The sequence below is a fragment of the Fukomys damarensis genome, unplaced genomic scaffold (genome assembly GCF_012274545.1).
Source record: "Fukomys damarensis isolate Sample0158 unplaced genomic scaffold, DMR_v1.0_HiC HiC_scaffold_3, whole genome shotgun sequence".
In the NCBI taxonomy this organism is placed as follows: domain Eukaryota; kingdom Metazoa; phylum Chordata; class Mammalia; order Rodentia; family Bathyergidae; genus Fukomys; species Fukomys damarensis.
Window position 1 is genome coordinate 18,988,354 of NW_022900915.1, and position 19,740 is coordinate 19,008,093.

Sequence of the window (19,740 nt, forward strand, 5' to 3'; positions counted from 1 at the left end):
AAAAAAAAAAAAAAAAAAAAAGACTGAAGATGTAGCTTAGTGTTGGCTGGGTTCAATCCTTAATTACCAACCTCCGCACTGTCACCATCACCAAATGATTTTACTGTTTACTTTTAAACTTTTTAAAATTTACTTTTATGTACTTAGCTATGTAATAGAATAGTATATTATTGTTCGTTACTCTACTTTAGAAATACACGTACATATATGGGGACAATTTTTTTTTTCCTGATCAGAACATTTGGATGTGGCACATGCTTGTAAATCTCTGTACTCTGGGAGGCTGAGTCGGGAAGATCACAAGTTTGAATACAGCCTGGAGAATTTAGTGATTTAGTGAGACCCTGTCTCAAAAATAAAAGGGCTGTGGGTATAGTCCTGGGTTTATTCTCCAGTACTGGGGGAGGAAAAAAAAAATTTGGAGTCTAGAGATGGAGGCAATTGAAAACTCGTGCAGGAGAATGTGGATTAGATTTTAGTGGCGAGGAGATCAGTGAAGATAAATGAGAGGATTTATGCTCTGGGGAGTTTATCTCCAGAGATAAGTGACTTTGTTACTTCTGATTTAAATATCTTGATAGTGTGGTTGAAGGTCATAAAATAACTGGCCATGAAACACTTGAGAATATTTCAAAAACTAGTCTGGCACAGCCAGGTTTGGCGGCACACACCTGTAATCCCAGCACTCAGGAGGCTGAGACAGGAGGATCACTGTGAGTTCCAGGTCAGTCTTAACTACATAGTGAGACCGTCTCAAAAAAAAAAAAAAAACAACAAAAAGAAAAATTAAAAAACTAGTCTGGTAGTTTACTGATAGGTTATCTCCAGAGGTAACTGATATTTGTTTTTAATACTTTGAGAGAGGAATAATGAGCTGTCTCTATATGAAATGCTTTATATTTCGTGATTGCTTGGCAACTGTAGTCCTACAAAATATGCTTGATTCCATTGTTCATTATTGTTTGGTGGGATTACCCTGGAGATTTTTTCCCATAAGTAGTAAGTACATACAGATGAACAAATCCTTAGGGTAAGGACACTGGCATTTCATCATCGTTGCAAGAAATGGGGCAGAGAAATAAATCCTTAACCTTTTGAGCAGTAGCGCTGCTTTAATTAAAAAATTTTCTAGACCTGAATTCTGTGATAGTTATACTGTGGTTGATATCTCATAAATTACTTAACATATCAGAATGAATTTAATAATATATTTAAATGACTTCATGTTTTTCTAATCAGAGTAACATCTATGTACATTTGATGGTCTGTTTGTTCAGCCTTTTAATTAAATATCTTAAGACAACTTATGTTGTTCTCAGTTTCTCAGGCCAGAAAGGAATTCAGCATATTGGCAACTTTTGTAGTACCTTCATTTTTTAGTTAGAATGAACACAGTGCTTTTTCACTTTGTTGTAGTGATTTTTTCTTTTTAAGAGCCTGGGCTAATGAAAGCTGAATTTATAGAGTATGGATAAATGTATTTCCCTTTAGCTTTCTTTCAGTGATGTAATCAGATATAATCTATAAACTTAACTACAAGTTTAGTGTACAAACATAAATCTCTGTAGGGTTTATAATTTTGAGATCTAGCTCCCTGCTGGCTTTTCCCCTTTGTGTACCAGTGATACAGGAAATTATTTATTGGCTTTAACAATTAATGAGCTAGAACTTCTCTATGTGACTTGTATTTTATTTTGTCAAAACATCTTGGGTTGAAGTGTTTTGTTTCTGTTTCATTTGAAGGTAGAACTTATATGACAGTGACAATTTATCTTGGCAGATGCTGCTCTTACTACTACAAGTTGCTTTACTTGTAAAATAAGGTTATACTTCAGATTTAATCTTACTATCATAATATTTTGTTAAAGCTGCTTTGAGAAGACTTTATACTTAATGTTTTTACTGCCCCCTCTCCATCTAGCTGTATTCCAGTCTGGCCTTAAACTAGCACGTAGCTCAGGCAGTCCTTGAACTCGTGATCCTCCTCCTGCCTCAGCCTCCCAGAGTGCTGGGATTACAGGCATGTGCCACTGTGCCTGGCTGGCTCTTAGTGTACTTCTAATTCTGTGTTACTTAGTTATGCTGTATAGAAAATTTAGTAATTTTTGGATATGCTGATTAGCATAGTAGAGCCCTTCAGAATAGGTTCTTGAAATACAGTAGCAAAAAATCTATTTTTTTGTTGTTGTTTTTTGAGACAGGGTCTCACTATGTAGTTGAGAGTGACCTGGAATTCACTATGTAACCCAGGCTGGTCTTGAACTCACAGTGATCCTCCTGCCTCAGCCTCTTGAGTGCTGGGATTAGAGGTGTGCGCCATCACTCCTGGCGCAAAAAATCTTTTGTGATAGAAAAGTGTATTTCTAAAATGTCATGTGCTACTAGCTATGTGCGCTGGTGCATGCCTATAATCCCACACAGCACTCAGGTGTCTGAGGCAGAAGGATTGGTACAAGTTTGAGGCCAGCCTGGACTACATAGTGAGTTCAAGGCCAGACCTAATCTGCAAAACAAACAAAACAAAAAGTCTTATGTTGTTGCAGAAAATTTGCATGGAGGCACATGCTTATAATCCCAGCATTTGGGAGGCTCAGAAGGATCACTGTTAATTCAATGCCAGCCTGGGCTAGTGAGTAGCTGGCCTGAACTATATAGCAAGACCTTGTCGCCAAAAAAAAAAGGTAAAGTGGATGCTCTGCCCTTATTCATGTGATGCTTCTTTTTGAATTTTCAGCTTTATTGAAGTATAATTTATATATGACAGCATTCACCAATTTTAAAAGGTTGAGTTCAGTAAGTTTTTGTTTTTTGAGACAGTCTCTCTGTGTAGCCCGGGATGGCCTTGCACTTGTTGCAGTCTGCCTGCCTCAGCCTCCCAAGTGTTGGGATTACAGGCCTGTGCCACCACACCAGCAAATTTAGTAAGTTTTGACAAGTGTATTCAGGGCCTAGGTAGCACAATCACAATGTACAACAGTTCTATTACCTCAATAAGTTCTGTAAACATTTTAGTTTTCAGAGAAATGGATGTAATGGAACTTACCTAGTTTCATAGGGTTGTTGAAGGAGTAAATGAATTGTTAACATTTAAATACCTTGAAATAGTTATTGGCAAGCCTGGAGGGTCTATAGCTCAGTGGTTGAGTGCTTGCCTAGTATGCCTGAGACTAGGTTCTATCCCTAGTACCTCAAAGTAAAACAGGAAAAAACAGCAGCTCCTGGAATGTTGCAAGAGTTCAGTTAATGCTTTCTGCTGTTATTATCTATAGCATTGAGGATGGTGTTTTATCCTCCCCACCTTTTCCTTTTGGTTTTTTGTGGTAGCCTCTCCCTTTGTAGTTCAGGCTGGTCCTGAACTCGCTCTGTAGTCCAGGCTGGCCTAGAACTCTTCCAAGTGCTGGGATTACAGGCGTGCGCCGCCATGCCTGGATCTACTCTTTTTTTTTTTTTTTTTTTTTTTTTTTTTTGTGGTACCGGGGATCAAACTCAGGACCTTGCACTTGTGAGGCAGGCGGTGGAACCACTGAGCTAAATCCCGGCCCTACTACTGATTTTTATTGAAGGTGCTGTGCTCCCAAGAAAGCTTTATTGTTAACTAGTATTTGTTTCTATTCTTTTCATCACTATATGTCTCATGCTGAAGTATCCATTGTAAAAGTTAACTTGATTTTCTATTCCTTGTAATACCACAATGCTAAATACACTGTCATTTGTATTTAAAATATTTTTTTTCCTTCTTTTTGAGACAGGGTCTCACCATATAATGGTGTGTGTGTGTGTGTATGGTTCAAGCTGGCCTTGAACTCATAGTAATCTTCCTGCCTCAGCCTCAGAGTGCTTAGATTATAGGCGTGTGCCACCACACCCAGCCCAATTTTGCTGTTTTTGATTTATAATAATGCTTTGGAAAATCTTTTTTTTTTTTTTCTTTTTATTGAGTTTATTGGTACAATCTAGGTATACAATACAGTTACATTCATCATTGGGATTCTGTACCTTTACATAATAGGTCTTGATTCTCATTATTTCCCCTTGTCCCTGTCCTCCTTTCACCCCCTCCTCCCCTCCCCATTTACAAACACTTTATTTCCATTTTTTCAGTTTCTCATATTTTTTTCCCCTCTCCCTTATTACCTTTCCCCCACCCTTCCCACTTTCCCTACACCTTTAGCCCTTTACTTCCTATTTCACCTTATTAATTATCTCATTAGGATCCTGTGTACTATTATAGTTTTTCACACCAAAGAAACTATTTGGTATTTCAGTTAAAGAAATCTCTGTATGAACATTAAAAATAGGGAATCCTAAAATTACACTAAAAAGGAAAGTAAAAGAGAAAAGGCAATGATGTAACATTAAAATAATCCTTAATTCTGGAGATGAAAATGGTCCCTGAACATATTTAAATTGCTTCTTGCTCTTATAGTCTTATCGTATTCTTTTTTTTTATTATTTAGAGAATACTTTATTAGTTTCTGTAATCAAACCCACGTAGATATGACCTTACATATTTAGTACAATGTGTTAGCCCTGTATACATGGGAAAAAAAAATTAACATTTCTAGACCAATATGGCTGTCCATTTCTGTACAATGTCAACTCAACACAGTAAATTGGGATGACTTTTTCCAAAATTGGCAGCACCGTTAAAATTTCTCAAAATTCAATTTATATATGTGTATATATATATTTATATTTTTATTTTTATTTATATTTATATAAAAAGACTAATAATAGCAGTGTGTTATGCATCGATAGCAGCAACAGCTTTTCCAGGTTCTGCAGGTTGGGCTCCTGTCACATGGAGAATTGTTTTCTATCTTTTCACTTTCTGTCTATGGGCTTCTTTTTGCACTAGGTGTGTTTCTTGTATACAACATATTATTGGATTTTGCTTCTTATTCCATTTTGCCAGTCTGTTTCTCTTGATTGGTGAGTTGAGGCCATTGACATTGCTGATTATAAGTGATATGTACTGACTTATTGACATGTTATTGGCCTTTTGTTGACTCTTTTTACTTTTTCACCTTCTTTTAATTTCTTGCCTTGCCTATTTGATTTGCTCTGTTGGGCCTCATGGTGTTGTTGCCTTCACTGTCTTTTTCTAGGATCTTGTTCAGAATTCCTTGTAGTGCTGGTTTGGTATTCATGTAGTTTTTCAGGTGTTCTTTGTCATGGAAGTATCTTATTTCCCCATCCATTTTGAAAGAGAGTTTTGCTGGATACATCAGTCTAGTTGTTCTCTTTTAGTACTTGAAATATCTCATTCCAGGCTCTCCTTGCCCCAAGGGTTTGTGTTGAAAAGTCTGCTTTGATTCTGATGGGCTTTCCTTTATATGTGATTTGTTTCTTTTCTCTTACTGCTTGTAGTATTTTGTTCTTTTGTTGGATTTCTGGGATCTTAATTATTATATGTCTAGGTGTAGATTTTTTTTGATTGTAGCTAGTTGGGGTCCTATATGCCTCAGTTATCTGAATGTCAAATTCTTCCCCTCTGTTTGGGAAGTTTTCTGTCATTAATTCTGTGAACAGCTTTTAAAGTCATTTGTATTTTCTCCTGCTACTTCATGCATTCTTATCAGTCTTAGGTTATTCTTCTTTGCATCATCTAGGAGTTGTTGGATTGATTTCTCATGATCCCTTACTGTTTTTAAGAGACCTCTCTTTTCAGGGTCACTGACTGCAATCTTATCTTCTGTATCTGAGAGTCTATCTTCACATTCTTTTACTCTGTTGCGTACACTTTCAATAGAGTGTTTAATCTCCTGGATATCTGTTTGAATCTGTTTTATGGATTCCATTTCTTTCCTATGTTGGGCATTTATTTTTTCCATTTCTTTCTTATGCTGGGCCTTAATGGCTTCTATCATGGTCCTGAGCTCATCTATTTTTTTGTCATTTCTGCTCTAGAGTCTCAAATTGTGACTTCCATTTTGCTCACTATCTCTATCGTTATCTGGGAAATTATTTCTGTTTTGAATTTTTCTAGAGCCTGATTGATCTGTTTTGTTACTTCCTGTGCTTTGAGTTCAGGGTGTCCTGGTGGTTCACTATCAGCCTTTTCATCCTCATTTGCCCTACTATTTGCCATTGGTGAACTGGAAGTCTGTCCTTGTGTCTTGCTTAAGTGTTTTCTCATTTTTATTTTTGTTGTCCTTGGTTTAATGGTTATCACCCAAATCTTCCTGATATATTTGTGCCCTAGCTTCTGTGTCTCTAACGACCCACAGATATTCTCATCTTCATAACATCAGAGAAACAGCTCATTAAATCATCCGCAATGCTTTACCCCAACTGATACAATCAGCAACATATTAAGATCAAGCACAACTTGGACACTGACTACCTGTGGTAGTCACTTGTCTATCACCCTTAAATCATTTGAATTAAATTGAAATCAAGAAGCAGTGCAGAACATGTCTGCAGTGAACAAAATTTCAATATAGTGTATTTACCATTTAATGGCTCAGACAGAGCGAGGATGCAAGTCTCCTGGTCTCAGTTAGCTGATGGCTGAACCCCATGATCCTGATTGACCTTGGGCTGCAAGGCCCAGACTGAGTTCCCCAACCTTCTGAACGGTTGAACTCCACACCGTTCCATTACGGGTTTCCCTCGCCCTTTCTTTAAAGATGTTCAAAGTTGGGAACTCAGAAAAATACCCTTGATGACCACCTCTGCCTCTGCAGAGTGGGTCCAAAGACTGGCACAGTCAGGAGGTCTGAGAGTGCAGTGGGGGTGCTTACGGGGGTTCAGGGGCGCCCGCTCGGCTACCTTCCCGGTGCTTGAGCGATGGCGGCTGGATCGGGAGCAGGCTTGTCTCTCCTTCCTGTGGTGGATCTGGGCCCAGCCTACCTCCCAGCGCTTGAGCGATGGTGACTGGGTCGGGAGCAGGCGTGGCTCTCCTTCCGGTGGTGGATCGGGGCCCAGGCTACCTCCCCGCGCTTGAGTGATGGTGGCTGGGTTGGGAGCAGGCGTGTCTCTGAAATCTGGTTATTTTGAAAGTCTGTATGTTGTATTCTTGTTGTCAAGTCTTTAATTGCTTTTTATTTTCAGGACATTTTATCAGATCTTTTTGGGACAATTTTTCTCTAATGCTTGCTACTATTGTTTTTTTGGGGGGTGCCAGGGATGCTGTGGATGAACTCAGGCCTTGCCCATGCTAACCAAATGTTCTACCAAGTGCTTCTTCAGTTCACTAATGTAGTTTAGATGTTGGATTTGTTGGATTTGTTTTCTAGGGCTTCCACAACAAGTTATAGAAAACTAGATGACTCTAAAATAATAGGAAAATTTTAAAAAATAAATTTATTTTATTCATCCCCCTATGGCCTATCTCTTCCCTATATATAAAAGCTTTGTTTCCATTTTCACATTTTTTCTTGTCACTTCTTTCCTTCCTTCTTCCCTCCTTCTGTGTTCCCCTTACCATTTGAACATTTTCTTCCCATTTCCCAATATCTGTTATTGTTTTCCTTTTAATTTTATTTTTAAAAAATTAATTGTATTGGTACATTTAAGGTATACAATATAATGGCGTTCATCATTGGAACCCAGTATTGATTATACATTTCAGTCCTTATTTCCACTTTTGGGTTCTCATACCAGAGGAAATGGTATTTAAACATGTGTCCAATTTATTTCACTTGAGTGTGGTCTCAAGGTGCATCCATTTGGCTATAAATGTCTGAAGCTCGTCCTTCTTTATTGTAGAGTAGTACTCCATTGTATTAAAAAATCCATCATCTTTATCTACTCATTCATTGACAGGCATTTGGGCTCTTTCCAAGATTTAGTTATTACAAACTGTGCTGCTATAAGCATGGGTGTGCATATATTCATTGTGGTATGATGCTTTAATTCTTTCGGGAAACTACGAAGAAGAGGAATAGCTGGGTCAAATGGAACCTCTCATTTTAGTTTGTCCTCACAGTTGAGGAGGCTACAAGTCTAAAATGGAGCTTTCCGTAAGATCATCCCCCCACCCCTTTCGAGATCTAGGGGCGTATTCTTCCTTGCCTCTTCAAGCTTCTAATAATGGCTCCTGGTGCTTCTTGCCTTACAGTAATATACCATAAGGCAAGAAACTCAGTGTCTGCCTTTGTCTTCACAAAGCCTTTTTCCTCTTTATGTGTCTCAGGATATCCTGTCCTTTTAAAAGGATGCTAGTCAGTTGATTTGGGATCTTTTGTAAATCTACGATGATTTTATTTTGAGATCCTTAAGTCATTATATCTGCAAAGATCTTATTTTCTTCTTTTTTGGTACCAGGGGTCAAACTTGGGACCTTGTGCTTGCAAGGCAGGTGGCAGAAGATCTTTTCAGATAAGGTTACATTCTGAAGTTTTGGGTGAACATGAGGTTTCAACCCACTATTGATATGCAACTTTGGAACAGATAGGGAGACAGAATTGAATTCTGTAATGTCAAAAACTACTTCACAATTTGCAGGAATGTTGTTTGGGTCATTTTTCAATCTGAGTGGTCACAGCAGTATGCTTTAGATAGAGGTCCCAAGTCAGTAGGTATCTGGTACACTTAGAGCTCTGTCCTCTTTACCTGTTAGCAAGCTTGGGAATAAGGAGATCTAAAAATATATAGAAGAGTCTGTGGCCAATTTGAGAATGAGAGTTTGTAGTACTATAAATGCGTAAGAATTTATATGAGCAGGTAGTATAGCGATGATGAACAAGAGCTCTGTGTATGTGCACCTGTGAGCTCATACATGCTGGGTTTGAATCCAGGGCTTTGAGCATGTTGATCGCATACCTACCATTGAGCTACACCCCTAGTCCGAAGGAGCAAGGACTTTGGAAATCACATTCTCTGGGTTCAGGTTCTGTCTCTAACCTTTATTAGTTGGGTGGACTGTTAGTAAACCAGAGAACCTCTCTGCAATATCTTATTAGAATAAAGGTTATTATTATTACCTTCCTACAACATTGTAATTACTCAATGTTTGCTGCTTCAATTTTGTTTTTGACATCATTGCCTATTAGGTTTTTCGTTGGTTCTTTTTTTTTTTCATCGTCACTTTATTTCAAGAGAGAAGCTACATCCGAAAGATTTGTGCCTTTGTTTTCCTAGTAATGAGAATTAATTTTTACGGAGAGTTAATAGATTCTAACCCAGCCTCACCATAGAAAAGATATGCATTTCAGATTGTCTGGTTAAAGACTGAGAGTAGTAATAGTATAAAAGAACACATTTCTGCTTTTATTAGTAAGGCACACTGCACAGAGTAGCTATTTAATTTTTTTGTGACAGTCTCACTATGAAGTTCAGGCTGGCCTTGAACTCACTAAGTAGCCTAAGCTGGCCTTGAACTCACAGCAATCCTCTAGCCTCAGCCTCCTGTTTGCTGGGATTACAGGCATACACTACCATGCCTGGCTCAGGAGTAGCTACAGTATTTCAGTGATGATACTTATATATTTTTGACTGGGGATTGAACCTAGGGCCTTGGATATAGAGTATGTGCTCTACCATTGGAGCACACTCCAGCTGACAGAATCTTCCAAGTTTTCATTCATTGCATGTTAAGAAAATTTCCCTTTATATCTTGTTTCAACTGAACTTTTTTTTTTAATTTAATTTATTGGTACATTCTAGGTAGACAGTACAGTTACATTCATTACTGGGATCTTGTACCTTTACATGCCAGGTCTTGGTTCTCATTTTTTCCCCTTGTCCCCACCCTCCCCCCCTTCAAACACTTTAATTCCATTTTTACATTTTCTCATATTTTTTTCATTTTCCATTATTCCCCCTTCCCTATCCTTCTCACTGTCCCTACACCTTTGTCAGCTGGACTTTTAAAGTAAGTTCTTAAAAATATCTTGTGCCTAGAATTAAATTCTGTAAAGGATATTTAATGTAGCTTTTATTGATTGAGTAGTATTGGGCCTTTGCACTAAACTATATCCCTAGTCCATTTTTTTGTTTTATTTTGAGACAAGGACTTGCTAAGTCACTTATGTTGCCCAAGCTGTGCTTGAATTTGTGATCTTCTAGCCTAAACCTCATAAAGTGTAAGGATTACACGTGTGCTCCACCATATCCAGCTATAACTTTACTTTGAAGTTGTTTTTTTAGATGAATAGATTGGTACTTGAACTACATGTTTAAACAGGCATTTCAGGATGTTTTGGAAATAATTATCTACTAAAAGATTTGTTGTGGCACTGTGGTTTTCCTTCTGCTCAGGTTTTGATGTTCCTTCTTGGAGGTAAATGCTACTTGAGAAGACTTTTTTGAAAACCACACTGATAATAACCCTCTTCCGCTTACCTGAAGCTTGGGTAGAGTACTGCAGTACAGTTCACTAAGCTTATTAAAGATTTCTTAGTAGCCTTAACAGAGGTTGATGAGGCCAAATAATAAACACATTGCCAAATAAGTTTTTCCCTCCTCAGCTTACTCACTAGTCTTTTTGCATCATGCAATGGATAAGAGACTGATTCTATAATATTTCAGTTAAACTTAACAGTTGTGTAAGTATTTTTATTTTATATAGGGAAATCTAGGCATAGAAGCATGAAAGTTGTGTGTGGTCACATATCTACAAAGTGGTGGGCTTGGTATTTGAAGGTTCTGTTCTTTTGTCTGTTTTCTTGTGTGAGCTTTAGGTTCTGCAACTCAGAAAGCTCAAATGGCCCCCACTGTGTAGCTTCTTTGATCTCAAATCCTTGAAGTTTAGTTCTGAGCATATGAGGAGATGATACAGGAATGTGGTAGAGTAGAGTGTTTGTGTGCAAACAGTGTACATTGAGGAAAATGTGAAGGTGTAAAAGATTCTTTATCTACAGCAGGAAGATTGTTATCTAGTTTAGCTACCAAAGCCTTCACAACATTTTGTATTTAACTAGGTCACAGATTTTTTAGGCAAAAAAAAATTCCTTTTTAAGTACATAACTTTTTATTTTTTATTTTTTTGTATGTTTGTTTTTCTGTTTTTTTGTTTTTTGAGATAGGGTCTCACTATGTAGTTGAGACTGATCTGGAACTCACTATGTACCCCAGGCTGGTCTCGAACTCACAGCAATCCTCCTGCCTTAGCCTCCAGAGTGCTGGGATTACAGGTGTGCGCCACCACACCCGGCTTAGGTAACTTTTTAGATTCCTCAGAAAATGAAAAATTGAAATTATACTTGACCCAGCTATTCCCTTTCTCAATGTCTTCCTGAAAGGATTAAAGACATCATTTTACAGTGGTAAATGTAAATCCACCCATGTTGATAGCAGCATAATTCATAAATTCTATATCTTGGAAGTGGCCTATATGTCCATCAACAGATGAATATGGTAGATAAAGCAAATGTGGCATTTATACATACACAGATACTGTGCCATAAAGGATAAACCGGAGTCATTTATAGGAAAATGGAGGTACCTTGAGGCCATAATGTTAAGTGAAGTTAATCAGGCACACAAGCTTAAATATAGCATGGGTTCTGTTGTAAGGCTTAAATAATAGCATTAATTCTCTTATATGAGAAATTCAAGGTATAAATAAGTTAAAGAGCAAAATAAAAGATAGATAATAGAAAACAGGATGACTGGGCGTGGTGGCACACGCCTGTAATCCCAGCACTTGGGGAGGCTGAGGCAGGAGGATTGCTGTGAGTTCAAGACCAGCCTGGTCTACATAATGAGTTCCAGGTCAGTCTCAACTACATAATGAGACCCTGTCTCAAAAAAAAAAAAAAAAAAAAAAAAAAAAAAAAAAAAAAAAAAAAAGAAAGAAAGAAAGAAAAGAAAACAGGGAGATAGAACTTTTGCTAAAGAGAAAGCGACCAAGTGGTCAAGAGATGGAGGTAAGTAGGAGAGAGCGTAGGGGAAAGGGATGAAAAAAATTAAGATGTATTATGTACACATATCAGCTCCCCATAATAAATGTAATCATCCTGTACTAATAAAAAGTAAACATGGGTTATAATTTTAGAAAACAACATAGGTAACCTCATAGGTGGATTTTACTTTTTATTCTACTTTCTTTGCACGGTTAAAAAATGTAGGAAATTGAAATAATTGTTTTTTCTTTGTAGATTAACTGCTGAAGTACTGATCGAGTTCTGCGTTTCTTCAATGAGGAACTATAGGCTGATCTTCTGCCATAATCTCAAACAACCATAAATGACAAAAGAATGCTTGCTCAGTGAGGGTAGCTGGTGCAGAAGCCATTTTTTAAACTTAGGTGTTTAAGTACTCAGAGGTAAGTCTTCAAAATGGTAGTTTTCTGGTGTACTATAAATCCATAGAAATTTTTGGAGTTTTCCCCCATTTGATTGTAACTACTACTATTTGACTGCTATTTGATTGTTACTGCGAGGTTTTGTAGTTAGTTATTAGCTGGTATCAGTTGTGTTGAAGAATGGAAGTTGCTTTTCTAAGACAGTGTACATTTATGTTATTTTCTTGTCCCTAAATTAATTTCTACCATTCCTGTAAATTGGCTGAGTTTTTTTGTAGTCATGCTATGATCCTCTTTATCTAGGGAGTGAGTATACAATTGATCCAATGGGACTTATTTTTATAAACTTTTGAATCTTGTCTAGACCTACTTGGGTGATCTGAAGTTGATGTTATCAGTTTTTTAAAATCCTCTTTTCCCATAAATAAATATTTTTAAAATAAGTATTTATTTTAGAAAATGAATTTTTCTTGAGATTCCTTGTTTTCTCATGCATTACATGTTGGAGACGGTCTTTGGAGGCATAGTTCCCTCCTATTGCTTTTTTTTTTTTTCTATTCAGGACCTTGACTTGTGAGACAGGTGCGGTGCCACTGAGTTAAATCCCTGGCCCTCTTCCTACTTCTAATCTCACAGAGTTAAGACAAATAACTTTCTTTTTTTGGTATCGGGGATTGAACTCAGATCCTTGCGCTTGCAAGGCAGGCCACTGAGCCGCTGAGCTAAATCCCCGGCCCAAGACAAATAACTTTTTAAACAATAGTCTAACTCTGGCAATCTCATCTTTCTTTGTGCTGTGCTGCTCTTTGCTGCTCTTTTCTCTTTTGTACTGGGGATTGAATCCAAGGTCTTGCACATACTAGGCAAGCACTCTACCATTGAACTGAATCCCCAGCCTTTTTTTTGGTACCGGGGATCAGACGTGGATCATTGTGCTTGTGAAGCAGGTGCCAGAACCACTGAGCTAAATCCCTGGCCCCCCAGCCTTTTTTATTTTGAGACATGGTCTCTTGTAACTGCTCAGCCTGGCATTGAACTTGTGATTCTCTTATCTCAGCCTCCCCAGTAGCTAGGCTTATAGGATTGTGCCATTGCACCTGATTAAAATTTTTTTTGAGTAATTATGAAATGATAATATTAATAAAAGGACTTTCCTCATTAAAAGTTGAGATCCAGAAATGAAAAAAAAATTTTTTTAACAGCTGCTCTATCTTATAGGAATAAGAACTGATTGATTTTGTTCTTATTTGCTCATTAGTGATTCTCTCCTCTTTGGATATTCATTAATGGAAGGGTTAGGTGAGCTTCATATAGCAGAGTTGAGATGAGATGGATTAGATTTGGCTTTTTACCTGGGTCATTAATAAGCTTGGTTAGTAAATATCTTCTTGGAGGAAAGATCTTAGAACCTTATCTTTGGGATATTAATGTCCTTTGCTAAATTCTGAACAGTCAATTTTTCTATTGCTAAATATGCAAACACTAAAGAGAGCCTTCGGAACTAACTTCATAGTAGAGAAAATGCTTAGATAATTATATTGGGCTTTATTTGTAGAATATGCCATGGGCCTGTTAACTGGAACATACTTAAATAGCTGAAAACACATTCAGGAGTAAAGCATTTTTCTTTAATGTATTTAGTCATATTGCCACCTGCTAATCATTATAGTCTCTTTTTTTTTTTTGTCTTTCATTTGGCAGAAAAGACAGCTTTGATTTCTGGCTGCAAAAAAGATATGAGGAAGAGCTCCTCCCCTTCCTTGAGTAACTGCAACTCCGTTCTTGCTAACAAAATATTTGGAATTCCACTTGATGAGCTGCAGCAGGGAGGACATCCAGACAATGAGGTTCCATTCATAGTCCGCCACGTTGTGGACTATATTGAGGAACATGGTATACATTTCTTTACTTTGAGGGCTAGTTTTTGTTTTAATAAACACAACTTATCCCTTTTTGACTTTGGATTTTTAAATTTTTTTTAAGTATGGAAAATGCAAAGTATAGGCAAACCATAAAAATTCTTTTTAAGGTTTCAGTGTGTTTTTAATTTCAATTGGTATATCTGGAAATGACAGTTGCCCAGCCTAGAATATTTTTGTAGTGGGGGGTGATAGGACTATTTTTAATGGATATAAGGGGTGGGATAAAATAGAATATCCTTAAGAGATAGAAATGTTTCAAGATGTCTCATTTTTGACCAAGTCTGGAGAGCCAAGCAAGAAAGGCTTTTCAGAAGTATGAGTATTTTAAGTTGGCTGAAGATGAAAATATATGGGCAAGTTGGTGGAAGTTGCAGGTTATTTAATTTTTATCTTGAACTAACATAGGCGGTCTGGAGCAACAAGGACTTTTTCAAGTCAATGGAAATGCTGAGACAGTGGAGTGGCTTCGGCAGAGATACGACAGCGGAGAAGAGGTGGATTTGGTTAAGGAAGCAGATGTTCCTTCAGCTATTAGTCTCCTTAGGTTTTTCCTTCAAGAACTTCCTGAACCTGTTATTCCTGCCAGTTTGCATATTCACTTGATGCACCTTTCTCAAGGTAACTGGTTTTGATTCTGATCAGTCATTTATTATTAATTTAGAGTCTACCTTTTAGAAATCTTTTAAAGAATTTAATAGAATACAGTTATATTTGTTTTGTTATTGTGAGTTTTTACTGTGCCTAACTTATAAATTAAACTGTATTATAGGCATGTATATGTAGGGGAAAAAATATATATATATATTCTATGATTTGGTACTATTTATAATTTTAGGTATCCACTGTGGGTCTTGAGGTGTATTTCCAGCTGATAAAGAGGGACTACTATAACTGCTGATTATTTAAGAAAATAATCCTAATGTTTGATCTTAGAAAATTACTTCTTAGATTCTTTGTTTTTCATCTGGAAGGAAGAGTCCGAAAAGAAAATAAATACCCTGTAGAGTTGTCGAAGTAATATGTGAAAAGGACCTGGTACACAGTAACTACCCAGGAAATAAGTTTCTTCCCTGTCTGCTTCTTCCCACTCCCATAATATCTGGCGCAGGTGTTTTCTTCTTTTTATTCCTAAACGGCAGGGTTGGATCCCATCCCTGTGACTCAGGCCTGCTCTTCCAAATCTCCTGCTGAGTCCTCTGCTGCTGCTTTCTGCCTCCTGGAGGCGGGCAGAGGCAGCAGGTGAGAAGGGAGAAACCAGCTTTGAAGGCTGAATTTAAAAATGTTTTTCAGACTTATAATCTAGAAATTTGACACAGGTTTAATGAGTATAATATTTCAGAGATGAATTTTTTATTTTCTCGTTTGCTTTTTGGACCCCTGTAGTCTAGTCAAGGAAATGGCAGTTTCTTAAATCCCTGTAGTATTAGTTAGATTTTATGATTGGTCTTTTTCTTTTGGTACTGGGGATCGAACTTGGGCCCTTGTGCTTGTGAGGCAGGTGGTGGAACCACTGAGCTAAATCCCCAGCTATGATTGGCTTCTTAAGCCAAAGATACAGGAGGCAAAGGAGGAAGGGCAAAAGGAGAGTATCATTTATTTTATTTTGTTCCTTCTTTTGGGAGGGTGTCTAGGTTTCTGGAAAAAGATTTCTCTCTGCACTTTTTTGTAGGTAAATACTATGTTATTGTGTATTCATCTACCTAACTCAGCAGTTTATTGAATACTTGCTATACGCTGAGTACTGTTCTTGGTGCTGGGATTTCAGCACTGGAAAAAACTAGATATAGGGTTGGGGATTTAGCTCAGAGGTTCCACTGCCTACCTTGCGAGTGCAAGGACCCAAGTTCGATCCCGGGTGTCAAAAAACAAACAAACCAAAAAAACCACTAGATATAAATCTATGCCCTCATGGAGCTAAAATTTTAAAGGGAAGATGAAATAGAAATAGATAATGAATTATAAAATAAATATATTAGTATATGATTAGTATATGATAAGTGCTACGGAACTGGAATGTGTTAGTGTTGTAGTCATATTGATAATATTTACTTGCTGTGGTTTTGTTTTTGTGTGTTAAGACAGGATTTTTTTTTTTGGTACTGGAGATCGAACGTGGGGACCTTGTGCTTGTGAGTTAGGTGGCAGGCAGCAGGCAACAGCACTACTGAGCTAAATCCCTTAGGATCTTTTTTTTGTTTGTTTGTTTTTGTTTTTGAGACAGGGTCTCACTGTGTAGTTGAGACTGACCTGGAACTCACTATGTAGCCCAGGCTGGTCTGAGCTCACACTGCCCCAGCCTCCCTAGTGCTGGCATTACAGGCCAGGCTTGCGCCACCACACTCTGCCCAGCCCTTAGGATCTTTTTTTTTTTTTTTTTTTTTTTTTGAGACAGGGTCTTACTGTGCAGTTAAGACTGACCTGGAACTCACTATGTAGCCCAGGCTGGCCTTGAACTCACAGCGATCTTCCTGCCTTAGCCTCCTGAGTGCTAGGATTACAGGCGTGCGCCACCAAGCCTGGCCCGGCCCTTAGGATCTTACTTATATAGTCCAGGCTATCCTTGAACTCCCAGGTGTTGAGATTGTAAACATGAGCCACCATACTTGGCTTTCAATTTTTTAGTTGATAATATGATTTTCTTTCTTGGGGGGTGGGAATGGTACTGGGAATTAAATCCATGGCCCTGCAAATGCTAGGGAAGTACTCTACCACTAAGCCAAGATAAGCAAAACATCTTGAGGCAGTTGAGAAATTGAGTACCTTTATTTTTCTTTTTACTTTAGAAACAGGTTCTTGCCAAGTTGTACTAGCCTCAAATTTGCAAGCCTCATTCCTCAGTGTCCCAAGTAGCTGGGATTATAGATGTGTGCCACTATGCCTAGTTTATACATGATTTTCCTAAATAATTGTTTTCTTTTAAATGCTTAGGTTGTTAAAATTAATTTTCCACCAATTATAGGCAAGGTGGTTTTAAAAACACTAACCCAGGGATTGTTCCACAAAATTATAAGCTCAAAGTACTGGTGCATTTGAATGGACAATTGGTAATACTACAAGGTGTAGAAGAGTTGTTATTTGTTACCTTTTAAATTTTATATAAAACTCATGTGACTATACACTTTTCTGATAAACTTTCTAGACTTGTGTTATTTTGCAAAGATGTCTGATATCGTGATCATACTTATGACCTAGTTTTTCCATAAATTAATATTAAGAACCAGCAGAAAGATACAAAATGAAATACAATTGGATTGATATTTGCTACTGAAGCAGAATATTACTTCATTTTGAGAGTATCTCTTAAGAAATTACTCCTCTAAGTGGGCCCCTCATCTGTCACTGGAGTTAATATAGGCCTGCTTGTGTTGATGAAAACTTTGATATGATAACTACAAGGCCTAACTTTAGTGTTAAAATGTACTTGTTCAAAAAAAAAAAAAAAGAAACCAGCCTGGCCACCTTAAACAATTACTTAGCAAGACCCTGCCTCAAAATAAAAAAGGGGTGGGGGCCAGGAATTTAGCTCAGTGGTGCTGCCACCTGCCTTGCAAGTGGAAGGTCCTGAGTTTGATACTTTGTGCCCCCCCAAAATAAATAAATAAAATAAAAAGGGGGGATGGGAGTGTAGCTCATGTGAAAGCCTTGGACTTGAGTCCCCCAGTACTACAAAATTATAGGGAAGCAAACAAAAGGGTCAGTTTTAGTGGAGAAAATCAGATAAAAAACAAGAGCAACTTATTTAGTTTTACTGATATTGCTGAAGTTAATTGTTCTTTACAGAATGTAAGGGGGAAAAAAACCTTTGTCACTGTTCATTCCTTGTTTTCCCATTCATCCAAATGGAATAGTATCGTTGATACTGTTGGCTTTTCTAGTTGTCTGTACTTTGCTCATAGTACTCTTGTTGGTTGACTTGTGCAGTGTATTTTGAGTTCTTAAAATTGGCACTAGTTTGGAAACACAGGTACGGTCATGTAAGAGACCATACGATGAGAATTAGAAAAGAAGGCCGGGCATGGTGGCTCACACCTGTAATCCCAGCACTCGGGAGGCTGAGGCAGGAGGATCGCTATGAGTTCGAGACCAGCCTGGGCTACATGGTGAGTTCCAGGTCAGTCTCAACTACGTAGTGAGACCCTGTCTCAACGCCCCCCAATAAATAAATAAATAAAAAAAGGCCAGGCGTGGTGGTGCATGCCTGTAATACCAGCACTGGGAGGCTGAGGCAGGAGGATCGCTGTGAGTTCAGACCAGCCTGGGCTATGTAGTGAGTTCTAGGTCAGCCTCAATTACATAGTGAGACCCTGTCTCAACCCCCCCCCCAAAAAAAGAAAAGAAAATTGGAGCCAGGGAGTAACAGATGAGGAAAACATCTTCAGGCAGTTGAGAAGTTGAGTTTCTTTGCTTCATCTCCTCCTAACTCCTCCTCCACTTAATAAGTGAAATGCAAAGCCGTAAGGCATTTGACCTGTAGTAGAGGAAGTGAATAGGGTTGAATTGTTAAAAAGATAATGTGGGTGGAGTTATGTGAACCTGGCAAAATATCTGAGCTTTACTTTTTACTTCCTTAAGAAACCTGTCATTATGTTTTATAGATTATAATAATGAAGATGAATTTGGAAGAAAGTTGAGGTTCCTCTTGCAACAGCTTCCACCTGTTAATTACAGCTTGTTAAAGTTTCTGTGTAGATTTTTAGCCAATGTAGCATCACATCATGACGAAATTTGGTCGGCTAATTCTTTGGCTGCTGTCTTTGGTCCAGATGTCTTCCAGTAAGTTGTTTGACAAATACTTGTTTAATTTTTAAAAATTTTATTTGTGGAATAGAGTCATTATCTTGTCTTCCATGGATTATTGGATATTGGATGAACTACTTTTTATAGTAGATCTGATTAATCCTTGCAGCAGTTCTGTGAACAAGGTACAAATTAGGTTGGTTTTACCAATGGGAAAACCGAGGCATGGAATGATGACATAAATTGCTCGGGTTTATAATGTGACTCACTCATTAGTTCTCTTCTCACTTTACCTGGAATTAAGAACTCTCAATGAGAACTTTTATTCTTAGCATTTACACAGATGTGGAAGATATGAAAGAACAAGAAATAGTGAGCAGGATAATGGCAGGACTTCTGGAAAATTATTATGAATTTTTTGAGAACGAAGAGGAAGATTTTTCATCAAATGATTTGAGCTCAATTACTGAACAGGTGAGAACATTTAAAAATTTTGTTTGGAGGGAGAATTTGTGTTTTTAAGAATATGCTTAGCTGGGCATGGTAGCACATGATTGTAATTCCAGCTGAGACCCCATCTTAAAAGAAAAAATAATGCTTTCATGGGATACAGATTTGTACAGAATTTAAGTACTGAACTGGAGGTGATTTCTCTTGATTAATATATACATACACACACACACACATATAATGTGTAATATGTTCATCCATGTGACATGGCTTTTTTTTGAGTTTTAACATCTGGCTTTGACTTTTCCTCCCTAAACAACTTCTGTTTTCAATTAGGATAATAAGAAAAAAGCATTTATTAATTAATTTATTTATTTTTGTTTTTTTTTTGAGACAGGGTCTCCCTGTAGTTGAGACTGACCTGGAACTCACTGTGTA

The 19,740-nt window shown here is 37.6% G+C and overlaps 1 protein-coding gene across 8 annotated transcripts in view; it reads left to right on the plus strand.

The window, feature by feature from the left end:
* Fam13b (family with sequence similarity 13 member B) overlaps positions 1–19,740 on the plus strand; it is a 97,635-nt gene that overhangs the window by 18,630 nt on the left and 59,265 nt on the right. For all 8 annotated transcript variants that reach the window (XM_010613750.3, XM_033767341.1, XM_033767335.1 and 5 more), the window contains exons 2-6: positions 12,048–12,214; positions 13,895–14,086; positions 14,521–14,733; positions 18,711–18,888; positions 19,185–19,326. In XM_010613750.3, the coding sequence (XP_010612052.1) occupies positions 13,930–14,086; positions 14,521–14,733; positions 18,711–18,888; positions 19,185–19,326 (690 nt within the window). In that variant the 5' untranslated portion in view covers positions 12,048–12,214; positions 13,895–13,929. The remainder of the gene's footprint in view (positions 1–12,047; positions 12,215–13,894; positions 14,087–14,520; positions 14,734–18,710; positions 18,889–19,184; positions 19,327–19,740) is intronic.